At 48.2% G+C, this 25,689-nt stretch overlaps 1 protein-coding gene across 1 annotated transcript; it reads left to right on the top strand.

Moving 5' to 3' along the window:
• The first annotated feature begins 21,761 nt into the window (after positions 1–21,761).
• Positions 21,762–24,891, top strand: LOC127601228 (uncharacterized protein K02A2.6-like). The gene is given in 8 exon segments (XM_052066292.1): positions 21,762–21,955; positions 21,957–22,007; positions 22,039–22,283; positions 22,370–22,611; positions 23,612–23,707; positions 23,803–24,094; positions 24,165–24,761; positions 24,764–24,891. Coding segments are annotated over 8 exon segments (1,845 nt in total).
• Positions 24,892–25,689: the final 798 nt, after the last annotated feature.

Genomic DNA, 25,689 nt, shown 5'->3' with positions numbered 1-25,689 from the left:
AGCGGACGTCATGGTCACGAGGGCAATCCACTCCATGGATGACGGATGGTCCGATCACAGGCTGGTAGCCTAAAGACTTAGGCTGAAGATCGCGCCTGCGAAAAGAAGGAAGAAGATCCCCCAGAGGATATGTTTCAATGTTGGGCTGCAGAGGAATCCCGAAGTCCTCGAACAGTACCAGACGTCCTTCGCGGACAAACTGGACACTCAACCTCGGACCCTTCCTGCCACTGTCCACTCAGACTGGGAGCACTTGAAAACTGCGCTCACCAAATCCGCGTAAGAGGTCCTTGGTATCCAGAAGAGGAGAAATCCCGATTGGTTTGCCGAAAACCTGGAAGAAATTGAGCCACTGATTTCAAGAAAGAGAGGGGCTCGCATTGCATGGCAGAAGTGTGTTTCCTCCAAGAGACTTGAAGAAGTCTACCGGCCGGCCAAGAGTGAAGCACAGAGAGAGATCCGGAGGATCCAAAATCAATGGTGTGTCAACTTTACCCACCAAATGCAGAGTTTCACTGACCGTCACGATACCAGATCCTTCTTCGAAGCAACGAGGAAGATCATCGGTCCGGCTCACAGTCCTCCAATGGCTGTGAAGGCAAAGGACGGCACAATCCTGCAGGAAAAGGAGGATACTCACCAGCGATGGAAGGAGCATTTCATGGAGCTCCTGAACCGTCCGACATGCGCAACAGACGGCTTCCTCGATCCTGTCCCCCATCTCCCCGTGCAACACTGGATGACGGAGCTGCCTACTCTCCGGGAGATCTCCGGAGCCCTGAGGAGGATGAAGAAGAACAAAGCTGCTGGAGTCGACGACATCCCCCGTAGAACTTTTACAAGCTGGGGGTGCACATCTCGTTACCCGCCTCCACACCTTCATCCTTCAATGCTGGGTCAAGGAGACGGTGCCTGGAGAACTGAATGACTCCGTCATTGTCACGATATTCAAGAAGGGCGACAAACTCGACTGTGGAAACTATCGTGGAATTTCCCTGCTGTCAACTGCTGGAAAACTCATCTGTCGCATACTGGCCGACCGACTCACCTGTCTTGCTGAGCGGGTTCTTCCGGAGTCCCAGGCGGGCTTCCGTCCAGACAGGGGAACCGCGGACATGTTGTTCAGCGCCAGACAGCTCCTGGAGAAGTGCCGGGATTCCCCCGGCACAGTGGGCTGACCTGGCCGCGGATCGGGCGGCCTGGCGTGGAGCTGTGCGGGGCGGGGTCCGGGTCTTCGAGACTCGACGCGTCGCTGCGGAGGAGGACCGGCGAGTGCGGAGGAAGGAGAGGGCCCTGCAATCGTCCGGCCCCCAACCCACCTCTGTCAATCCTGCGGGCGGGGTTTTCGGGGAAGACTGGGCCTCCACATTCATCGGAGACACAAGCACAAGGAGCCGTCGCCCTCTCCTGGGGGCCGCATTCCTCGATAACGAGGGCCTTCACCGACCGACCGACCGACCGCACTTTATAATTTTATATTGCTCCGTTTTGATTCCCTAAAAAGAGCTGTTAAAGCAAAATATTTTGCCACATAACAAAAATATTTGTTATGTGGCAAAATATTTTTTTCACTGTAGTAATAAACAGTAATATTGTGTGAGAGATTGTGTAAATAACTGCTCCAAGTGAAAAATGTTCATGTAAAATTGAAAATCAAAATTGTTGTTTCAGTAAATATTTGCATTTTGCATATAGAAAACTGATTCATGATTCCATGTTGATGAGAGCATTAAAGTAGGGAAAAATAGGACCAAAAAATAACAAAGGAAATTCATAAACGATAAAAAAAAGTAAATATCTGTCCATCTGTATGTGTTTGTGTGTGTGTGTGAATGTGTGTGTGTGTGTGTGTGTGTGTGTGTCTCTCTCTCTCTGTTTATATGTCTTTGTCTCAGTCTCTGTCGGTCAGTCATTGTCTGTCTGTCTGTCTGTCTGTCTCTCTCTCGCTCTCTCTCTGTCTCTCTCTCTCTCTCTCTCTCTCTCTCTCTCTCTCTCTCTCTCTCTCTCTCTCTCTCTCTCTCTCTCTCTCTCTCTCTCTCTCTCTCTCTCTCTTTGTCTCTCTGTTGCTCTCTTTCTCCCTTTCTCTCAAAAGTCCTTTGCATTTGACCAGTTGTTGTAGTGATAATAGCAGCCACATGTTCCTAGTTGCTCATGTTTTACTGTAAACACACACACACACACACACACACACACATGGTCATTGTTTTTGCAAGTCTATATTGAGACGTTTCCTTATTAAGCAACTTGCACGCTCGTCTGTCAGGAATATTAATTATTGAAGGCCCTACACACTTAAGGAACAATACCGACAAAGATGTATCTCGGTATCTTCTGACGTGCTTGCAAATGTATTTTTTTTCTTCTGTATTTGATGGCAAAATAAAATTATCAGCCCATCTTTTCTCTTATGTCATTCATTCAGTCTTTGCTGGATCCTTGCACCAAATTATGATTAAAATCATCTGTTGCCATTGCTTGGTTCAAACCACATCATTTTTCAACAATATCACCCCATTACAAACTTGTCTAACGCCAACTGTGTTGCAGGTCCAAATGACAGAAATCCATAAATGATAAATTTGCAAATGTAATATGATCCAGATCAAATATATTTATGCTGTTCAGATGTTCAATGTGTTTAAAATAACTGTTGCAAGACATTTACCGTTAACTATGCTCACAGATTGTACATAATAAATGAATTACAACGATATACATACGCAATGTGGGAAATATATTAAAAAAGAAACCATACAGCAGTTAGTAGTTTACTCTTGGAAAGGACATCCATCCATCCATCCATCTATTTTCTGATCCGCCTTATCCTCACAAGGGTCGTGGGGCGTGCTGCAGCCTATCCCAGCTGTCTTCGGGCAGTAGGCGACATCCACCCTAAACTGATTGCCAGCCAATTGCAGGGCACACAATTCACACATCTCCGGACAATTTAGAGTGTTCCATTAACCTGCCATGCATGTTTTATGGAATGTGGGAGGAAACCACCAAAGTGCCTGGAGAGAACCCACTCAGGCACGGGGGAAAACATGTAAACTCCAAACGGGAAGACGAGGGACTGGAATCAAACCCCACACCTCTGTACTGTGAGGCAGACGTGATTACCAGCCACACTGTGCTGCGTGCAAAGGACTGATATGCAAAAATTGAATCAATCAATTTTTTATTCTGCTTTTTTTCATGACAGATGCAGATGAGCTGGGGCTGATCCCAGTAGGCTATTGGCAAGAAGTGGGGTACACCCTGGACTATGGACAATGTGGGAAATATATTCAACAAGAAACCATATAGCACACTTTATAGTTTACTCCTATTGGAGAGTACGTCCATCTATCCATCAATTTTCTGATCCGCTTTTTCCTCACAAGGGTCACTGGCGTGCTGGAGCCTATCCGGCTGACATCGGGCAGTCGGCGGGGGACACCCTGAACCGGTCGCCAGCCAATCGCAAGGCAGATAGAGACGAACAACCATCCGCGCTCACAATCACACCTAGGGAGAATTTAGAGTCTTCCATTAGCCTGCCATGCATGTTTTTGGAATCTGGGAGTGCCAGGAGAAAACCAACACAATGAAATTAAAGCAATTGCAATTTGGTTACCTTCGTCCAGCTTTTAACAACTGAGCGATCCAGAACTCTCATGTCTTCAGAGAGTGGACTTTTATCATTCCCTAAACTGAAAAAAGACAGAAAACTCAGTGAAACATCGTTTTAATTATTATGCTCCACGACTGTGGAGCACCCTGTCTGAAAATTTGAGAACAGACTCTAATGTGGGCATTTTCAAAGGCAAACTTAAAACTGTTTTTTTTAGCTTCCTTTTTTTTTAGCATGACTTTTGATGCAATCGTATTCAGAGCCTTATTATTCTACTTCCTCTTAATTATTTACTGTATATTGTTAGTTTTTAGTTAACTTATTCTTTGTAGTGTGTCAGTGTAGTTTTTTTTAATTGATTTTGCTCTTGTTAATATTAACTTTTGACCTTTGCTTTGAACTATTTTATCTCATCTTGTAATGATGATTATTATTTGAAGCTGATTTAATTTAGTTGTGTGTTATCCAGCCTCAGGTGTTTCCTCACACCAAATTGCTGACAGTAAGATAACGCTTCAGCTGCCTTCAATTCAGTGCTCCTGTGTCCTATGTTATATGTTTATACACACATCTCTATACCGGTACGCGTGACAGGAGCATTTGGTTTCTCTCTCTCTCTGCTTCCTATTAACGTATGAAGTACTGTGTGCTACATTTCAATGTATGAGTAGTGCTACAGAAATAAAGTCTGACCAATGATCAAGGAAGTATATCAACCACCATACAGAAGCCATCATTCTTTTTCATGATTTTTTAAATTAATGTTTCTCAAATGAGCAAATTAGATATGAACTAGTTCCACATGCTTTACTATCTACCAAAGTTTGGCTATTTATCAGTGAAGTTTGGAGATTACTAATACAAAAACAACCTGGATTCAGTGCGGTAGAAAACCCAGAGCATATGGTTGATAGTAACACAGTAGAGTATTGACATTCCTTCAGCAAGTGACTGATGAGACAATTCAAGATGAAGACAAGAAACTGGACACCCTATCAAGAAGTCCTCACGGGTATTCACCCATGCGTGTGTGTTGGTGTGTGTGTATTTGAAGAACTATGGTATCAATAATTCCCATCAGTCATTCACTTCCTGTCTCCGTCTCACTCAGCAGCTGGTATGCTGGAAAGCTGTGAGAATCATGAATAAGACACTTACACTCACAAGCTCACGCAGTACATCATTACTGTCAACAGCTGCCTAGCAGGCCATGCAAGCACCCAAATAACATAATTATTGCAAGTGTTCTTAAACAATGTGCCCCCTTTCAGTCACACTGGCCTCTTCCCTCGACAAGGAGCCAGTATGAGTGCACTCCTTGGCCTGGTCTCACAACCCACACCACAGAGGCCCCTTGATATGACTCGCCCCACCCCCACCTCCTCCCAACACCCTTCACACTACTGTGGTGGCCTTTGACCTTTGTGGGCATGTCAGGGAGAAGTCAGGTGGGAGCACATCTCAGTCGACGGTGGCTTAGAGGGTAACAGACCTGGATAATGAGTGAGAAGTGTGCGTGAATGTGTGTTGATGTGTGCGACAGAAGTGTTTGTGGGATTTTGTTTTCTCATTTGTCCCAATGCCCGCTGTTGTTTGGTGGTTAGTGGGAATGTGCTTTTGTGTTTACAATATGTATGTCTGCATGGTCTGTATCTGTACAAGTGCAGATGTGTGTGTTTGTAAGTGAGATTCAACTCATTTAGGGGAGTGGGGAGTGACCCACTCGTTAATCACTGGTGAGTCGTCACCTTACCGTGGTGGAGGGGTTTGTGTGTCCCAATGATCCTAGGAGCTAAGTTGTCTGGGGCTTTATGCCCCTGGCAGGGTCACCCATGGCAAACAGGTTCTAGGTGAGGGGCCAGACAAAGCACGGCTCAAAGACCCCTTAGGATGAAAAAAATATATGGACCAAGGTTTCCCTTGCCCGGACACGGGTCACCGGGGCCCGCCTCTGGAGCCAGGCCTGGAGGTGGGGCTCGTTGGCAAGTGCCTGGTGGCCGGGCCTATACCCATGGGGCCCGGCCGGGCACAGCCCGAAGAGGCAACGTAGGTCACCCTTCCCATGGGCTCACCACCCATGAGAGGGGCCAAAGGGGTCGGGTGCAATGTGAGCTGGCCGGCAGCCAAAGGCGGGCACCCTGGCGGTCCGATCCTCGGCTGCAGAAGCTAGCTCTTGGGACATGGAATGTCACCTCTCTGGCAGGGAAGGAGCCCGAGCTGGTGTGTGAGGCAGAGAATTTACGACTGGATATAGTCGGACTTGCCTCCACACACAGCCTGGGTTCTGGTACCAGTTCTCTCGAGAGGGGTTAGACTCTCTTCCACTCTGGAGTTGCTCACGGTGAGAGGCGCAGAGCAGGTGTGGGCATACTCATTGCCCCCCGGCTCAGTGCCTGTACATTGGGGTTCACACCGGTAGACGAGAGGGTTGCTTCCCTCCGCCTTCGGGTCGGTGGACGGGTCCTGACCGTTGTTTGTGCATATGCACCAAACAGCAGCTCAGCATACCCACCCTTTTTGGAGTCCTTGGAGGGTGTGCTGGAGAGTACCCCTGCTGGGGACTCCCTTGTTCTGCTGGGGGACTTCAATCCCCACGTGGGCAATGACAGTGAGACCTGGAGGGGCGTGATTGGGAGGAAGGCCCCCCCCCCCCCCCCCCCCACGATTAGAAGTCGAGTGGTGTTTTGTTATTGGACTTCTGTGCTCGCCACGGATTGTCCATAACGAACACCTTGTTCAAACATAAGTGTGTCCATATGTGCACTTGGCACCAGGACACCCTAGGCCGCAGTTCGATGATCGACTTTGTAGTTGTATCATCGGATTTGCGGCCGCATGTTCTGGAGACTCGGGTGAAGAGAGGGGCGGAGCTGTCGTAAATTCTCTGCCTCACACACCAGCTCGGGCTCCCCTGCTGGGGACTCCCTTGTTCTGCTGGGGGACTTCAATCCCCACGTGGGCAATGATAGTGAGACCTGGAGGGGCGTGATTGGGAGGAACGGCCCCCCCGATTAGAAGTCGAGTGGTGTTTTGTTATTAGACTTCTGTGCTCGCCACGGATTGTCCATAACGAACACCTTGTTCAAGCATAAGGGTGTACATATGTGCACTTGGCACCAGGACACCCTAGGCCGCAGTTCGATGATCGACTTTGTAGTTGTATCATCGGATTTGCGGCCGCATGTTCTGGAGACTCGGGTGAAGCGGAGCTGTCAACTGATCACCACCTGGTGGTGAGTAGGCTCCGATGGTGGGGGAAGATGCCGGTCCGTCCTGGCAGACCCAAACGTATTGTGAGGGTTTGTTGGGATCGTCTGGCGGAATCCCCTGTCAGAAGGAGTTTCAACTCCCACCTCCGACAGCGCCCAAGACTGCCCCAAGTGGAGGACTTCAAATATCTTGAGGTCTTGTTCACGAGTGTGGGCAGGAGGGAGCGGGAGATGGACAGGCGGATCGGTGCAGCGTCTGCTGTGATGCGGACGTTGTATCGGTCTGTCGTGCTGAAGAAGGAGCTGAGCCAAAGGGCGAAGCTCTCAATTTAACGGTCGATCTACGCTCCAACCCTCATCTATGGTCACGAGCTATAGGTCATGACCGAAAGAACGAGATCACAGTTACAAGCGGCTGAAATGAGTTTTCTCCGCAGGGTGTCCGGGCTCTCCCTTAGAGATAAGGTGAGAAGCTCAGTCATCCGGGAGGGGCTCAGAGTCGAGCCGCTTCTCCTCCACATCGAGAGGAGCCAGATGAGGTGGCTTGGGCATTTGATTCGGATGCCTCCTGAGCGCCTCCCTGGTGAGGTGTTCCGGGCCGTTCCCACCGGGAGGAGACCCCGAGGAAGACCCAGGACACGCTGGAGAGTCTATGTCACCCAGCTGGTCTGGGAACGTCTCAGGATCCCCTGAGGAGAGCTGGAAGAAGTAGCTAGGGAGAGGGAAGTCTGGGCTTCCCTGCTAAAGCTGTTGCCCCCGCGACCCGGCCCCGGATAAGCGGTAGATGATGGATGGATGGATGGATGGATGGAAACAGCAACAGACAAATCTAGTAAATGGACAAAATTGGGGTAAAAAAAATAACTAAAAACAAACGTTCACTGTCATGTCGGCAACTTAAGTGATGTGGAATTGACCCCTCTTCTGATATGCTCCTTGACCAGCTGGGGATGTTACTGAGGTCCGGGGGTCAACCCGATGAGAAAGAGAATCAGGAAAGTTGCTTTTTTACCAAAAGAGACAGGAGAAAATTAGCAGATCAGATTCTGGACTTCTAAACATCAATACTACATCCCCCGTTACCTTTTTTAACCCATTAAAACGAGGGCAACTTTGCCAAAAACGCTTGTGGAAAGGTGCACCCAGAGTCAAGTTTGAGCTATTCTTGAACCATTTGGAGTATCAGCATAGTTTTGGTCACTTTTTGAAATATTCAAAATGTCACATTATGAATATTTCTCCCATACAGTAAGTGCTCCTGTCACTGAACTATGGATGTTTGAAAACAGACGAAAAAGGCACATCTTATCACAATATCTTTTCACCTTTTCACAATATCTGCCTAGAAAATGGATTTAGAATGTTGATTAGGACTTGAAAATACTACATGATCAAAGCTTGAGGTCTCCCCAAGTTCCGGTTCAAATTTGACCACTCAAACATGTAGGGTACCATTCAAATCTCTAGAAACTCAGCTTTTAAAAGATGTTTAACATGTTCACACATATACCTAGCTGACGACGTCAATCAGCGATTTGTTTTGACAGATGATGGAGGGCCCTTCAGCGGGCCCTCCTAACTTTAACGGGTTTCTGAACTTCGAAATTTTGTCTTTAAAAAACAGCAACACCTTGGCAACATCCAAATGCTTCACATCACCAGATTAGACTGCTTGTTTGAATTATCATGTTGTAATTTTCATGCTGTGATACTCCCCCCCCCCACCCCAAATTCATGTAGCTCTGTCTGATATTTTTAAATGTTATTTTTATTTATAATTTCAAAACTTCGAAAATGATTTAATTATTCATTGATTCTCAGTTTGTTAAGTTGTCAGATCGCATAAAAAATATTTTTGCATCACATTGGTAACTTCCAATCCAACGTGATTCACATCTTCTCTGAATGATCTGCCGTAATTTTCATGCTGTGGAACTTTTTTCCCAATTTTTTTTCCTGTATTTTTCTATTATTTACAATCTCAGTGCTTCTGAAATGTAATTATTCATTGGTTGTTAGTTTGTTGTTGGGTTGTTTAGTTGCATGAAAACATAGTCTCGTCAACCAAGGCTCATTCTCAGCCAAATAAAGTTACCTCAATTTGTGTTTTATTTTGAAGGAGTCATAAAAAAGGCAAATGCAAAGCACTCAGCCATAACAGTCAGGCATCACACTGAAATCCTAGATGGCCATTAAACTAATTAGCTACTTTGGCCCAGCCAGTGGTATAACTTGGTGCACAAGCAACAGAGCAACGTGTTTGAGTATGCTGGTGTAAACTGCATAACGAGTTTCACAGACCATTACATTAATTTGAATGGGCAACTTTCACATAAATATAACATAAGAACTGTGTCAGTTGGTGTCATGTCTTATTCCACATTTCAATTGACAAACTCCCTTACGCTGGAGCCATTAAAGTGACTTCAACTTTAAAAGCCAAGCATTGTGAGCATTTAGTTCGAAATGACTTTGTCTCAGTGTGTCATGGGCGAAACTTCGGACTGCATTTAGAAAAATGCAGTGGAAGCCAAGACAAAGTGTACTTGCTAAATTATGACAAAACAATGAAAAGGTCAAACTTAATAAGAATGGGCACACCAAAAAATTTCAACAAAACTAAGTAAACAGTTAAACATAAATTTGTAAATTAATGAATGAAGAAAAATAACAATGAAAAGTAGATCAGAAACACAAGCAACTCAAATTTTACGTTTGCATTTTCGTGACAAAATTTGACCAGACATAGTTATATTCTTGAACAAAAAACAACGGACTGATGTGTGTTTATTTGTTCTATAGGAAAACCCCAAATAATATTTCCCTTATTAATTGATATGCCCATGAACTAAATCTCTCACAATGGAAAAAAATTACACTCATTGGTTGTCAGATCTGTTTCTTTTTTTTTTTTTTTTCATACTTGACTGGAACACTTGGTGGTCAAAGTAGATTACCGTATTTTCACGACTATAAGGCGCCATTAAAAGTCTTAAATTTTCTCCAAAATGGACAGGACGCCTTATGATGCGGAGCGTCTTGTGTTTGCGCTGAGTTCCAAAACCTGACTGACAGCCGACACGCTGTTTATATAGAGAAAAGGCGGAAGTTACTGTGGACAGCCATGCGGCAAAGAAGTCGGCCAATCAGTGAAGGGCGGGCGTGTACATATACATACATGGAGAGAGAGAGAAGGCAGACGTGAGAGAGGACAGGCATGCGGGGGAGAAGTCCGCCAATGAGTGAAGGGTGGGCGTGTAAATGGACGCTAAAGGGACGCCCCAAGCAGGTACCAACACCTGTATAGAGTGTGGCTATGTGCATTGTTGCATAACAACTTCGGTTTTGGTTTCTAAGAACCCCCGAAAATAAATTCTACAAAGAGACACGCCTACGAAGCTAAGTTCAAACTTCAAGCCATCGGTTATGCTTTTGACATGCGTGCCCATCTCACAGCAGCGGTGAAAAACCAAGTCAAGCAAATGAACTCTGAGCTTGCCGTTATTCCCGGAGGCTTGACTAAAGAACTCCAACCGCTGGACAACGGCATCAATCGGGCGTTCAAAGTAAAGTTGCGACCGGGCGTTCATAGTAAAGTTGCGAACGGCATGGGAACAATGGATGATCAATGGCAAACACAACTTTACAAAGAGTGAGAGGCAGCGCTGGGCGAGTTATGCCACAATTTGCGAATGGATTGTGGCTGCTTGGACGAACGTGTCTGCTTGCGCTGTTGTTCGAGTTTTTGGCAAAGCCGGCATCATTTCTGTGGAGCCACATGGCAATGAGAGTGAATCTGACAACGAGAGGGAACGCAGCGTTTTTGATGGATTACCGGTACTTGCACAATTGTTCAATTCTGAAACAGAGGATGAGGACTTCTGGGTTGATTTCTGGGTGATTATTGATCGAAAAACGTGAGTACATTGTACGATGGCTAAATAAAATACAACGGAACTCCGTTTTGATTCCGTTGCCTTTTTAAAAACGTGTTTTTAGCTTGTATCTATATGTCTTGGCATGCTACCGTATGCTTCAAGCGAACGTGTTTTTAGCGTGCGTGCATGCATGCCGTATGTTTAAGCTGGCGTATGTTTTACCACTTTAAAACTGCGCCCAATGATACAGTGTGTTTTGTCGATGTGTAAAATAAAGAAATACCACCCATTAATGAGACTGCGCCCAACCGTACGGTGCGCCGAATGGTCGTGAAAATACGGTAGTTTGTTGGTTTCCAGCAGTCTTTAATGCAGCCTGAGTTTCTCGGTCTTGAGTTCAGAGCTTGCTTGCTCTCTCCTCGTGAGAAAGGGCAGTTTATCTTGAGCTTTTTACAGTCAAAATCATTTACTGTGTTTATTCATTGTTAGCAGGCCAGACGCTTGCACATGAACACACACACACACACACACATAAACACACACACACACACACAAACCTCAGGTGGTAGGAGATCATTTTCTCCCGCCCTCTCATTCTGTCTGTTTATTTGAACAGGAGGAGGTGTGGAGGTGGTCATGAGGGTGCGTGGGGTTGATCCCATCTTCAATTACTGGGAAGAGCTTTTTTTATGAGCTTCTTTGGCCTTGCACACAGAGACACAATATGAGTGTGAACTAATGAATTCGGAAAAGTCTTTACTGACTTATTTACAACCGACTCCCCATGTTGGCTGGAGCTGAAGGAAAGCAAATGACGGGCCGATTTGAATTTTGACTGCACCAGCTTTAAAAAGTTGCCCTTCCAAAATAGTTAAATAGTTTCTGCTGTCCATCCATCCATCCATCATCTACCGCTTATCCGGGGCCGGGTCGCGGGGGCAACAGCTTTAGCAGGGAAGCCCAGACTTCCCTCTCCCTAGCTACTTCTTCCAGCTCTTCCCGAGGGATCCCGAGTCATTCCCAGGCAAGCTGGGTGACATAGTCTCTCCGGCGTATCCTGGGTCTTCCTTGGGGTCTCCTTCCGGTGGGACATGACCGGAACACCTCACCGGGGAGGCGCTCAGGAGGCATCCGAATCAGATGCCCAAGCCACCTCATCTGGCTCCTCTCGATGTGGAGGAGAAGCGGCTAAACTCTGAGCCCCTCCCGGATGACTGAGCTTCTCACCTTATCTCTAAGGGAGAGCCCGGACACCCTGTGGAGAAAACTCATTTCAGCCGCTTGTATCCGGGATCTCGTTCTTTCTGTCACGACCCATAGCTCGTGACCATAGGTGAGGGTTGGGATGTAGATCGACCGTTAAATTGAGAGCTTCGCCCATTGGCTCAGCTCCTTCATCACCACGGCAGACCGATACAACGTCCGCATCACAGCAGACGCTGCACCGATCCGCCTGTCGATCTCCCGCTCCCTACCACCCTCACTCGTGAACAAGACCCCAAGATACTTGAACTCCTCCACTTGGGGTAAGATCTCCTCCCCGACCCGGAGGGGGTACTCCACCCTTTTCCGACTGAGGACCATGGTTTCAGATTTGGAGGTGCTAATTTTCATCCCAACCGCTTCACACTTGGCTGCGAAACGCTCCAGTGAGAGTTGGAGAGCCCCGTTTGAAGGAGCCAACAGCACCACATCATCTGCAAAAAGCAGGGATGCAATACTGCGGCCCCCAAAACGGACCCCCTCAACGCTTCGGCTGCTCCTAGAAATTCTGTCCATAAAGGTTATGAACAGAATCGGCGACAAAGGGCAGCCTTGGCGGAGTCCTACCCCTACTGGAAACGATTCCGACTTACTGCCGGCAATGCGAACCAAACTCTCACATCGGTGGTATAGTGACCAAACCGCCCGTATCAGGGGGTTCAGTACCCCATACCCACGAAGCACCCCCCACAGAACTCTCCAAGTCCACAAAACACATGTAGACTGGTTGGGCGAATTCCCACATACCCTCAAGGACCCTGCTAAGGGTGTAGAGCTGGTCTACTGTTCCACGGCCGGGACGAAAACCACTGAATAGACTTTACCAGGGAGGCTGAGGAGTGTGATCCCTCTGTAGTTGGAACGCACCCTCCGGTCCCCCTTTTTAAAAAGAGGGACTACCACCCTGGTCTGCCAATCCAGAGGCACTCTCCCTGTTGACCACGCGATGTTGCAGAGGCGTGTCAACCAGGACAGCCCCACAACATCCAGAGCCTTGAGGAACTCCGGGCGGATCTCATCCACCCCTGGGGCCTTGCCATCGAGGAGCTTTTTAACCACATCGGTGACTTCAACCACAGAGATAGGAGAGCCCACCTCAGAGTCCCCAGGCTCTGCTTCCTCCAAGGAAGGCGTGTTGGTGGAGTTGAGGAGGTCTTCGAAGTACTCTGCCCACCGGTTCACAATGTCCCGAGTCGAAGTCAGCAGCGCCCCATCCCCACTGTACACAGTGTTAGTGGTGCACTGCTTCCCCCTCCTGAGACGTCGGATGGTGGACCAGAATTTCCTCGAAGCCGCCCGGAAGTCGGCTTCCATGGCCTCACCAAACTCTTCCCACGCTTGGGTTTTTGCCTCGGCGACCACCGAAGCCGCGGTCCGCTTGGCCAGTCGATACCCGTCAGCTGCCTCTGGGGTCCCACAGGCCATAAAGGCTCGATAGGACTCCTTCTTCAGCTTGACGGCATCCCTTACTGCTGGTGTCCACAAAGCGAGTACGAGGGTTGCCGCCACGACAGGCACCAACCACCTTACGGCCACAACTCAGATTGGCCGCCTCAACAATAGAGGCACGGAACATGGTCCACTCGAGCTCAATGTCCCCCGCCTCCCCCGGAACATGGGAAAAGCTCTGTCGGAGGTGGGAGTTGAAACTCCTTCTGACAGGGGATTCCGCCAGACGCTCCCAACAAACCCTCACTATACGTTTGGGTCTGCCAGGGCGGACCGGCATCTTCCCCCACCATCGGAGCCTACTCACCACCAGGTGGTGATCAGTTGACAGCTCCGCTTCACCCGAGTCTCCAGAACATGCGGCCGCAAATCCGATGATACAACTACAAAGTCGATCATCGAACTGCGGCCTAGGGTGTCCTGGTGCCAAGTGCACATATGGACACCCTTATGTTTGAACAAGGTGTTTGTTATGGACAATCCGTGACGAGCACAGAAGTCCAATAACAAAACACCACTCGGGTTCTGATCGGGGGGGCCGTTCCTCCCAATCACCCCCCTCCAGGTCTCACTGTCATTGCCCACGTGAGCATTGAAGTCCCCCAGCAGAACAAGGGAGTCCCCAGCAGGAGTACTCTCCAGCACACCCTCCAAGGACTCCAAAAAGGATGGGTATGCTGAGCTGCCGTTTGGTGCATATGCGCAAACAACAGTCAGGACCCGTCCACCCACCCGAAGGCGGAGGGAGGCAACCCTCTCGGCACTGAGCCGGGGGGCAATGAGTATGCCCACACCTGCTCTGCGCCTCTCACCGTGAGCAACTCCAGAGTGGAAGAGAGTCCAACCCCTCTCGAGAGAACTGGTACCAGAACCCAGGCTGTGTGTGGAGGCAAGTCCGACTATATCCAGTCGGAAATTCTCTGCCTCACACACCAGCTCGGGCTCCTTCCCTGCCAGAGAGGTGACATTCCATGTCCCAAGAGCTAGCTAGTTTCTGCTGTTTTCTACATAATTTAAGGAGCCTGGGACCTTGTTTAAGTGTGACATCTATGCAGTTTTTGGGCTGGATGCAATAGTCTCTGAGGGCCCTATAACATGCCAAAACTAGATCTTGCACAAATTGCAATCTAACTGTGCATGGGTGTAGTTTTCTCTCTTTTCGTATTTTGTAGTTCAAAAGGCATGTTTGCGCCATTGTGGAATTGAATACAGCCGACTTGTTTCCCATTTCTTTTAGAATTGGTGTACGAGAGGCGAACAGTCTTTGACATGGCAGAATCAGAAACAGACACTCTGGAGTCCATTCAGGAGATCAATGCCCCACTTGGAGACTGCCTTTCACCCCAATCGTTCTGTATGTGCCATTCTCAACAGTTGAAGAGTGGTTGAAAAGGGATCCCTGAGTTTAAATTCCAGTGTGGCCCCAGTTCTCCAAAGAAAGCATCAATTGCAGTTACACTTTAGGAGATTTGTTGATCAGGACTATGTGACAGTTGCACTTAACCCTCTTATTGTTTTATTCATATATTTGTGGTATTATATGTTTTCGAAAACGTTCATGTGTATAAGAAAATGTCCTCAAAAGTATTTCCATTTGCACTAATGGTTGCCCTGTACCCTTCAATCGATTTCTATCATTTATATTTGTGCCTGTTCATGTCTCCCATTTTCCATATATAGAAGGGTTCAGTGACACGGGCGCAATTTGTTAGATTCAGACGCAGAATGAACGTTGCGTTGCTAAAATGGTGACCAAATGGACCTTTGAATGTCAAGCAGCTAAGAAAAGAAGAGCTCTGATGCTGGATGGGAGGGTGAAAGAGATCAAAATGAAAGATGTCGGAAGCAAAATAAAAGACATTATCCAAGAAGTTGATGTAAGTGAAAGTGAATGCTGGTGGTAAATTTTGCAATTTCTTTCCCTTTTTTACTTTCTACACTGACTAACCTCTATAACTCCCAAGCGACATATTTTCATTATGTTTTGCGATAATTGTTTCTTCTCTTCGAGACATAGCATCACACATTCAAGGCACCCAAGATACACACCAGCCATGATGACCATATCATTCGTCTGGGTCATTAAACCCTGTCATTGCCTAAAGATTTTGTGACGGAATCAGTTGCAGTGTCCAAAATGTGCTTTACATTATTTACCACAAAGTTAGGAGGAAATCTTTATTTGTGAGCAAGATTATACAATATAAGACTGACTTCCTTAGAATTATGAGCTTGGCATTCGATAGAACATTTTGTGATTTGATTCCAGGCGTAACACAGCCAAACGATTGTTTGAATTTCCTCATATATTTGTTTGGCCCATTCAGATGAATTCCATTTATTCAGATGCTTGTTCTGGGATTACCAGTACAGTATATAACAGTATGTTAGCCCCCCCACCCCCACCACCACACACACATTAAGACTAATACTGGGCTAGCATGCTGGTCTCCAAGGGTGGGCTATGCAGTGTCAGGTGGAAGCAGGGCAGCACTAACTGTATTTAATTACTACAGCACAAGTTTACAGGATGAGGTGACTACCCCAGACATCCTGCCAACACACACACTGTGGTTGCCAAGCAGACATCATGCTGTATGTCAAGATGTTTCCTATGTAGAATGGCAACAGGCACCACAGCATATGTATGTCCCGCAGAGCCACAAAGCAGCAAGACATACGCTATTACGCCTATCTGATTAGGCTATTCAGCTTGAGGACACCCACACATGTAGAAATAATGAATGCACTATGGTAGTTGTTGCAAACAGAAACATGCAGTTGATGCATTCATTCATCCATCCATCTTCTACCACCTATCCGGAGTCGGGTCACAGGGGCAACGCCTTTCGCAGCGACGCCCACTCCAGGGCCACTTGTTCCAGCTCTTCCTGGGGGCTCTCAAGGCATTCCCAGGACATGTTGCAAGACATAGAGACAAAGAGAGACTATGTCTCCCAGCGTGTCCTGGGTCGTACCCAGGGCCTCCTGCCAGGGAGGTGTCCAAGAGGCATCCTAATCAGATGGCCGAGCCACGTCATCCGGCTCCTCTCGACGTGAAGGAGAAACAGCTCGACTTTGAGCCCGCTCCCTCCTGCCCTCACTCGTGAACAAGACCCCATGATATTAATTAAACTCCTCCACTTGGGGCAAGACCTCATCCCCGACCCAGAGAGGGCACTCCACCTTTTTCCGACTGAGGGCCATTGTTTCAGGTTTGGAGGTGCTGATTTTCATCCCAACCACATTACGCTCGGCTGTGAAATCCAACAGTGAGAGTTGGAGAGCCCTGCTTGAAGAAGCCAACAATACCACATCATCTGCAAAAGTCAGAGATGCAATACTGAAGCCACCATACCGCACCTCAGCTGCACCTAGAAATTCTGTCTATCAATTATGAACAGAATCTGTGACAAAGGGCAGCCTTAGCGGAGTCCCACTCTCACTGGAAATTATTCCAACTTACTACCGGCAATGTGAACTAAACTCTGCCTCAAATGCCTTATCCAAGTCCACAAAGCACATATAGACTGGTTGGGCGAGTTCCCACTTACCCTCGAGGACCCTGCTAAGGGTGTAGAGATGGTCCACTGTTCCACGGCGGGGATGAAAACCACACTGCTTCTCCGGAATCTGAGGCTCAACTTCCCGACGGACCCTCCTTTCCAGCAACCCTGCATAGACATTTCCAGGGAGACTAGGGAGTGTTATCCCGCTATAGTCAGAACACACCTTGGTTACAGCTTTTTAAAAAGAGAGACTGCCACCCCAGTCTGACAATCCTGAGGCACTCTCCCCAATGACCACGCCAGCCCCACAACATCTAGAGTCTTGAGGAACTGCGGGCGGATCTCATCCACCCCTGGGGCTCTGCCACCTATGAGCTTTTTAACCACGTCAGTAACTTCAACCCCAGAAACGGAAGAGCCCACCTTAGAGTTTACAGACTCTGCTTCCTCGAAGGAAGGTGTGTTGGTGGAGTTGAGGAGGTCTTCGAAAGTATACTGCCCACCAACGTCCTGAGTCGAGGTCAGCAGCACCCCATCCCCATTGTACACAGTGTTCATGGTGCACTGTTTCCTCATCCTGAGACGTCGGATGGTGGACCAGAATTCCCTCGAAGCTGTCCGGAAGTCGGCTTCCATGGCCTCACCAAACTCCCACGCCCGGGTTTTTGCCTCAGCGAACACTGAAGTTGCGTTCCGTTCGGCCACTCTATACCCGTCAGCTCTCTTCACCCTTGTGTCCAAAACATGCGGCCGCAAATTTGATGATACAACCACAAAGTCAATCATTAAACCTGTGGCCAAGGGTGTTGGACACACCCTTTCGTTTGAAAATAGTGTTTGTTATTGACAATCCGTGACGTGCACAGAAGTCCAAAAACAAAAAAACCACTCCAGTTCTGATTGAGGGTGGGGGGGTACGTTCCTCCCAATCACGCCCTTCCAAGTCTCACTGTCATTGCCCACGTGAGCACTGAAGTCCCCAATCAGAACAAGGGAGTCCCCAGAGGGAGTGCTGTCCATGCAGTTGATACATTCCAGTTATTTCAAAAAGCAATGCTTTAATGAAGACAAAGCAAATAGTTTTGACACTCCAAAATATGATGCCATGTATGTGCATACAAACACAAGAGCTTTTATACATCCAAACCTCTGATTGTTAAAGCAGAGAAACTGAAAAAAATCCTGGACATTCGATGATCAATGAGAACCCCGGTACGTGATTGCAATAGAATGCTGCGTGTCCGTGCCTGCACACTTTTGACATCATCTGGATGAACAATATTATTGGATGAGAGTAGTGTGTCATGTATGTACCATGGGGGAAGAGTCTTATCAAAAAAGTGATGACTCAGTTTAGAGAGGACACGCACAAAAGGAAAAACAAAATCAACAGATTTTAGATTACTTTTTCTCAGGGCAACATTGGATGAACTGCTCCATATGTGGTCCAGTCCATCTGTGGTACCCCCCCCTCACTTGGCTACACGATGTCACGTTCCATATTTGTCAGCAGGGGGCAGGCTTCCTGCTTGCCGCCTGCACACCTGCCACCCATTTGTGGATGATTTCACAGGCTTTATTTGGGCGCTCTGGCAGTCGACTCACTGCCGGAGTATTCCACGCCGTGCCATTACTCTCGCCGAGACCTTCTCGAGTAAATCATTGCCTTAAAGTCTAGTGACTGTTATTGCGTGCATTCTTATCATCTCGTATGAGATTCTGTCATTGCCTAAATATTCTCCTTGCTATGTTTTACGCAAGAGTTTTCTGTTGCCACCTTATTTATTCCTGGTCCTTATTTTGACCAGCGTCTTCTGTTGTTTCGCCTAGACGGGTATTTTGTGTGTCTATTAAATCTCATTTTTTCTGACAAACATTTTTTCTGTGTCTGCTATTTCGGGGATCCACTTCCATATATTGTTGTGCACAAAGCGATCATTCTGTCGCTTCGGGTGCAACGTGACACACGATTGGATTTATTTGCCCGCTTCACTCCCCTCCATCTTTGACATGGCCAACAAGGACGTCCCTACAGCATCTCCTTGTGACGCAACGCCTCATGCAAGACGAGATCTGGGCGTTACGAGCCAAAATCCGGAGCCGTAGCAAGGACAGAAGCCATGGCCATGGACACAGCATGAGTTGCGGACATGCTCCCTTTCCCAGGGCTTCACTCAACTCTCCTGGCATCTCTGCTGCGAGCCGCATCCTTCACATCCTTGATCGGACTTCTGGGCGACGTTTTATGGTCGACTCCGCCGTCAACAATAACAAATACTTCCTGGACCCGGTGGCTCTTCTTTCCACCATCTCACTGTCTCTAACTCATCCGCCCCTCGCTTGCCACCCAAGACAGCGTTGCTCAGCTGATGTCATGCAATGAACTTCGAAGCCATTCACGGGACACTCGATGGCCATAGTTAGCGCAATGGAACTCGCCTTCTCTCTAATTAGCGCTCCAGTTAGTGTAAATTTTTAGCATGATGACAAGTAAAGCATTCGAGGAAACTTTTATTTGAATGTCCGTCGAGCCATAAGCAATTTACTCGGAGCGGCGAATCGAATGCATTCCACTCTCTCTTCCACGGATCTAGCTACAGTATCTACACACATAAGGGTTGTTCACATGGCACACATTTGCTCCGGCGCTGCACCGATGCACCGCGGGATGCAGAGGTAACGAGATGGCTGCAGCACGGGAATGAATAAAAATACAGAACAAATAACTACCGTCTCAGTCTTGAATTTTGTTTATGCTTGAAAGCAAGCACAAGGCACCATTCAACCTTTCTGAGGAAATGTGACTTGTTTGTGTGTTCTTTTGTGCATGTGTGTGTCCTCTGATATGTGGGACTGATTATCTTTCTCGCATTTTTCCTGCCATCCATTCACAATAAAGAACAACAAAACACACGCATACAGGAGTTGCTGTGTAACAACATGATCCCACGGAATGAAATCATTCCTGACATTCTTCTCAATGTACCGTGTGTGTGTGTGGGAGGGGGGCTGTATGGACAGATGGAAAATGAAATTATTAATTTTAGGCAAAAATGTAATTAATTTTTTAATTAATTTCATTTATTTGTTCTTGTAATACTTTAAAATTACACAGCCGTGCCAAAGGGAACTTAGCAAAAAGAAAACCAACAAAATTGAAGTAACATACAGAAAAAATATTTTGAATCGGGCCCACCCATAACACAAGTAAAATTTTGGCCCAATTGTCATTTAACAGACAGGTTAATGAAATAATACTGAGTTTTCCCACCCATTATTTTGTAGCCCGGTCGGGCGACAATCTGCCAGTCTCAAGCAGTCAGGCTACACAGGTTATATTGGATGCACAAATTACGATTTGCAAACAGCATCTCATTTAAGAAAAGATCAGCTCAAACAGATATTGTCCCAATGTACAAAAACTGTTAGTATAGGAGTGTTCACACGGCACACATTTGCTCCGGCGCTGCACCGATGTATTTTGTTGCGAAATATTTTGCACCGCAGCAAATTGTGTGGAGCGTTCACATGTACAAACCCGCTGAGCGTGTCAGCACCGGCACAGCGTCGGTGCAGCCCCACGGCAGTTTCTGCAGCGGAGCAAAACGACAGAAAACAAATGAGCTGTCGTGTTGATTCTTTTTAAAACGTATACACAACTCAAGCGACTACTGGACAGGCATGTCCTTCTCCTTCTCGGTCTCCGTGCCTTCTGCTCGAGAGTGACCGCCCCCGAAAACGTAAATCAACGATGACTTCAATGACACTCAGAAAAGCAAACACGTAATGCAAACTGAAAATCAAGAGAGGAAATCACAAAATAAATTATATGGGGGGCGGGGGGTTGTGAACACACAACAAAGGAACAAACTACACAAACAACTCCGAGACAGTCCAGTCTCCTACAAAAGAAAAGATGTTACCAGCCAAGTCTTGTGTCGTTATTAAACAAACAGAAACGGAAGTCTGACAGAGCACGAAAGCAACATATTCTCGCCGTACGTAAACTCTTCACAAGCATTTGCTCTGGAGCAAATTTTTAAACCACCTCCCAGAGGTGGATCAAATTTGGTCCGGTGTAAGCCTTTTTCCGGGGCTACGCCGGAGATAATTTGCACGTGTGAACGCTCTACTTGGGCAGCCCCGGCGTAGCACCGGACCAAATCTTGCCGTGTGAACACCCCTATAGACAATGAGGTCCCTCTTGGCCAATCGGAGGCCAGGATGATGCTCGGTAAGCCAATGGCAGAGCAGCAATGAGTGTGTTGCATTCAGGAAACTCGCAGCTGTGACCGAAATAAATATCGTTCACTATGTAAACCAGTGTGGTGTTTGCTGTTGCCGTTTCCGAAAGAAGCAGTAGAAGTCGCTATTGGATTAGACTTCGTTGTAGTGAATGTCTTCGCGAGGTAGGAGCAGAGAAAATTATTTCGCATAACGAAACAGTGTTTTTTTTTCTGTCGTATCGGGGCGGAGGGGGCAGGAGAATGGGAATGGTGTTAATGCATGAAGATTTTTTCACATTAGGGGGTATTTTCGCCCATGTATGTTTCTTTCTAGAGGAGTTTTAGTGTATCGCAGATCTCCCCCGTCCCATCATTGGTGCCGATTTCCTGCACAAATTTGACTTGTTGTAATCGTTCGCAGGAAGGAGCTGGTCGACGACAAGACCGGATTTACGTCGTGTAGAACCACCTCAGACCATCTTCTCCAGCGACTGTCCCATCTACCTGCTCCCACTTCGTCTTCCTACCCGACCCTGTTGTGGCGTTTCCTGAACCAAACGAACCCCGCGTGGACGACGAAGCCAGCACCTCACGATGTCGTTCATCATACCGAGATGACCAGCATCGCCAAGTTCCAGCATTTTCGACGACTGGTCCCTGCGAAGCAACAGATTGCTGATGCCGAATTTGATCACGTGCTACAGCTCGGTATCATCTGTCCTTCGAGCAGCAAATGGGCCACCCCACTACACATGGTTGCCAAAGCGAAGGCAGGTGATTGGCATCCATGGGGTGACTACCGTGCCCTCCGTCACCATCCCCGACCGATATCCCATCCCTCACATCCACATGTGAGGGATGTGAGGGACACTGCGTGTCCTTCCTTCACAGGAAGTCAACCTTCTCTACCATCGATCTGGTGAGGGCCTATCACCAAATATCGGTCGCTGCGAGGAATGTTCCCAAAACGGCCATCACCACCCCCTTCGGCTCATTCAACCCATCACAGACTTTCCAGCGTTTCATTGATTCTGTCTTCCGTGGTCTCGACTTCTGCTGTGCCTACATCGACAACATTCTCATCGCCAGCAGCAACGAGGACGAGCACCAGCAACACCTCGAAACGGTGTTTCGCCACCTCGACGAGTACGGACTTGTCATCAATGCAGACAAATGCATCTTTGGCCAGCCTGAGGTGAAGTTCCTCGGTCACCTTGTGACGGCGTTGATGTTCGGCCACTTCCCGACAAGGTGCTAGCAATATGGGACTACTCTCAACCGGATTATCGCAAGAAACTCCGGAGATTTTTGGGTACGGTCAATTTTCATCTGCGCTTCCTTCGTGGATGTGCTGAGACGGATTTGCCACTGGTTCTGCTGACCGGTGGCAAGAAAAATGGCCCGATCGATCTCTCACGTGAGCAACTGGCGGCTTTCCATTGGCTCAAGGACCTCGTTGCCGACGCGACCACTCGAGCCCCAACAATCAATTGCCTCTGATGTTTGATGCCATGATGGGCACGACGGTGACTTCTGCCCGATTGCCTTCTTCTCAAAGGGCCTCCAGCCTGCTGAACGACACTACAGCACCTTTGGTCACGAGCTGCTTGCAGCTTACCTCAGTGTGAAGCACTTTCGCCACTTCATCTAGGGCAGGGGTGTCCAAACTTTTTGCCAATGGGGCCAGATTTTATGTGGTAAAATGTCGGGGGGCCGACCTTGGCTGACATTCTTTACATTGAACAACAATATTGTTCAACAAATTTTAGTAAGCCAGTCTGTTTCACATTTCCATTTTTATTTTAATTTCAACAATCTTAAGAATTTCTTTTGGTTCATTTGAAACAGGTGTATCACATGCAACTGCTTATTCACTTGACTTTTTCTTAAACAGAAGTCTCCTGAGTGCAAATTGATTGATTTGAAACATAAAATGTATCACCATGACTTTTCAATAGTCACAAAACCTTTGACTCGAACAACAGGGAAATGAACAAGCAATACACATATCCACAACTGCAAGGATCATTTGAAATATGACATATCAGTCAATATAAACATGGAGTGATGTCTTGTTAACTCGTGAGTGATGCCCTCTAGTGTCTAAATGCTATTACTCATTTAGTGAATGCTATTACTCATTTAGCCACTACAGGGAAGCACTACTCTATGAAACATCACTCACCAGTCAACGAGACCTCAGTCAATGCAACACGTGTTCCATTGCGCCCAACCTGCGGGCCAGACGGCACTGATTTTATGACAGGCGCCGAGGGCCGGATGAAATTCGACCGCGGGCCGGATTTGGCCCGCGGGCTGGACTTTGGACCTGCCTGATCTCGGGTGTTCGCATCATCGTGTTCACTGACCACAAGCCACTGCTCTCCGCCGTTCCATCAGCCTCAACGAACTACCTAGAGCGAGAATCTGGCACCTTGACTACCTCTCCCAATTCTATTTGGAGTTCGGCCACGTCAAGGGTGCCGACAATGACGGTGTTGATGATCTCTCTCGAATTGAGATCAACGGGATCCAGTTCCCCGACGGCTGGCTCAGGCACGTGAGGGTCTGGCTCACCGATCCAGCAATCCCGATGTCATCCCCGTGCCCGTTCCCAACTCCATCATTCCAACTCCAACCCTCATCTGTGTCCAGACCGATGGTGTCACTCGACCGTTGGTACCTGACTCCCTTCGACGTAAAGTCTTCGATTCCCTGCACGGACACTCTCACCCAGGAATTCACGGCATGACGAAGCTGATCGCGAAACGTTTCTCCTGGAAGGGTCTGCAGAAAGATGTCCGAGACTGGGTCCGCAGATGCCTCTGGTGCCAACATTCCAAGGTGCACCGGCACACGAAGTCACCAGTCAGTACCACTGACATGCCCGATTCTCGCTTCAGCCATGTCCACATCAACCTGGTCGGACCTCTTCCACCGTCCCGTGGTGTCCGCTAGCTCCTGACCTGCGTTGATCGCTTTACCCGATTGTGCAAGGTGATCCCTCTTCCTGACAGCAATACGGAATCCAGTTCCCCGACGGCTGGCTCAGGCACGTGAGGGTCTGGCTCACCGATCCAGCAATCCCGATGTCATCCCCGTGCCCGTTCCCAACTCCATCATTCCAACTCCAACCCTCATATGTGTCCAGACCGATGGTGTCACTCGACCGTTGGTACCTGACTCCCTTCGACGTAAAGTCTTCGATTCCCTGCACGGACACTCTCACCCAGGAATTCACGGCATGACGAAGCTGATCGCGAAACGTTTCTCCTGGAAGGGTCTGCAGAAAGATGTCCGAGACTGGGTCCGCAGATGCCTCCGGTGCCAACATTCCAAGGTGCACCGGCACACGAAGTCACCAGTCAGTACCACTGACATGCCCGATTCTCGCTTCAGCCATGTCCACATCAACCTGGTCGGACCTCTTCCACCGTCCCGTGGTGTCCGCTAGCTCCTGACCTGCGTTGATCGCTTTACCCGATTGTGCAAGGTGATCCCTCTTCCTGACAGCAATACGGAATCCTTCATGCTAGGCTTCCTCCAAAACTGGGTCGCTCGCTTTTGTTCACCGGAAATCACCACCGATCGTGGAGCCCAGTTAGAGTCGAGCCTGCCCGCCAGCTCTGCATCTTCCTCAGGTGCGAACGATGTCGGACTACTGCCTACCACCATGCGCCCAACGGAATGGTCAAGCGCAGTAGCATACCACAACACCCTTGTAGTTGCGGTCAAAAGGCTTGACTTCTATGAGGAGTTAATATTTGTCAACTGTAGGCATGTGAAGCCCTTTGAAACTTTGCTGTGCTAAAGGGCTACATGAATAAATTTGACATGACTTGAGTAAGCCAAATACATCCATCCATCCATCCATCCATCATATACCGCTTATCCGGGGCCGGGTCGCGGGGGCAACAGCTTTAGCAGGGAAGCCCAGACTTCCCTATCCCTAGCTACTTCTTCCAGCTCTCCCCGGGGGATCCCGAGTCGTTCCCAGGCAAGCTGGGTGACATAGTCTCTCCAGCGTGTCCTGGGTCTTCCTCGGGGTCTCCTCCCGGTGGGACATGACCGGAACACCTCACCGGGGAGGTGTTCAGGAGGCATCCGAATCAGATGCCCAAGCCACCTCATCTGGCTCCTCTCGATGTGGAGGAGAAGCGGCTCGACTCTGAGCCCCTCCCGGATGACTGAGCTTCTCACCTTATCTCTAAGGGAGAGCCCGGACACCCTGAGGAGAAAACTCATTTCTCGTGCGGGATCTCGTTCTTTCGGTCACGACCCACAGCTCGTGACCATAGGTGAGGGTTGGGACGTAGATCGACCGGTAAATTGAGAGCTTCGCCCTTTGGCTCAGCTCCTTCTTCACCACAACAGACCGATACAATGTCTGCATCACAGCAGTCGCTGCACCGATCCGCCTGTCGATCTCCCGCTCCCTCCTACCCCCACTCGTGAACAAGACCCCAAGATACTTGAACTCCTCCACTTGGGGTAAGATCTCCTCCCCGACCCGGAGGGGGCACTCCACCCTTTTCCGACTGA

Source organism: Hippocampus zosterae, chromosome 5, assembly GCF_025434085.1.
Source record: "Hippocampus zosterae strain Florida chromosome 5, ASM2543408v3, whole genome shotgun sequence".
In the NCBI taxonomy this organism is placed as follows: domain Eukaryota; kingdom Metazoa; phylum Chordata; class Actinopteri; order Syngnathiformes; family Syngnathidae; genus Hippocampus; species Hippocampus zosterae.
Note: the sequence above shows the minus strand (reverse complement) of the source record. Positions and strands in the feature narration are given on the sequence as shown.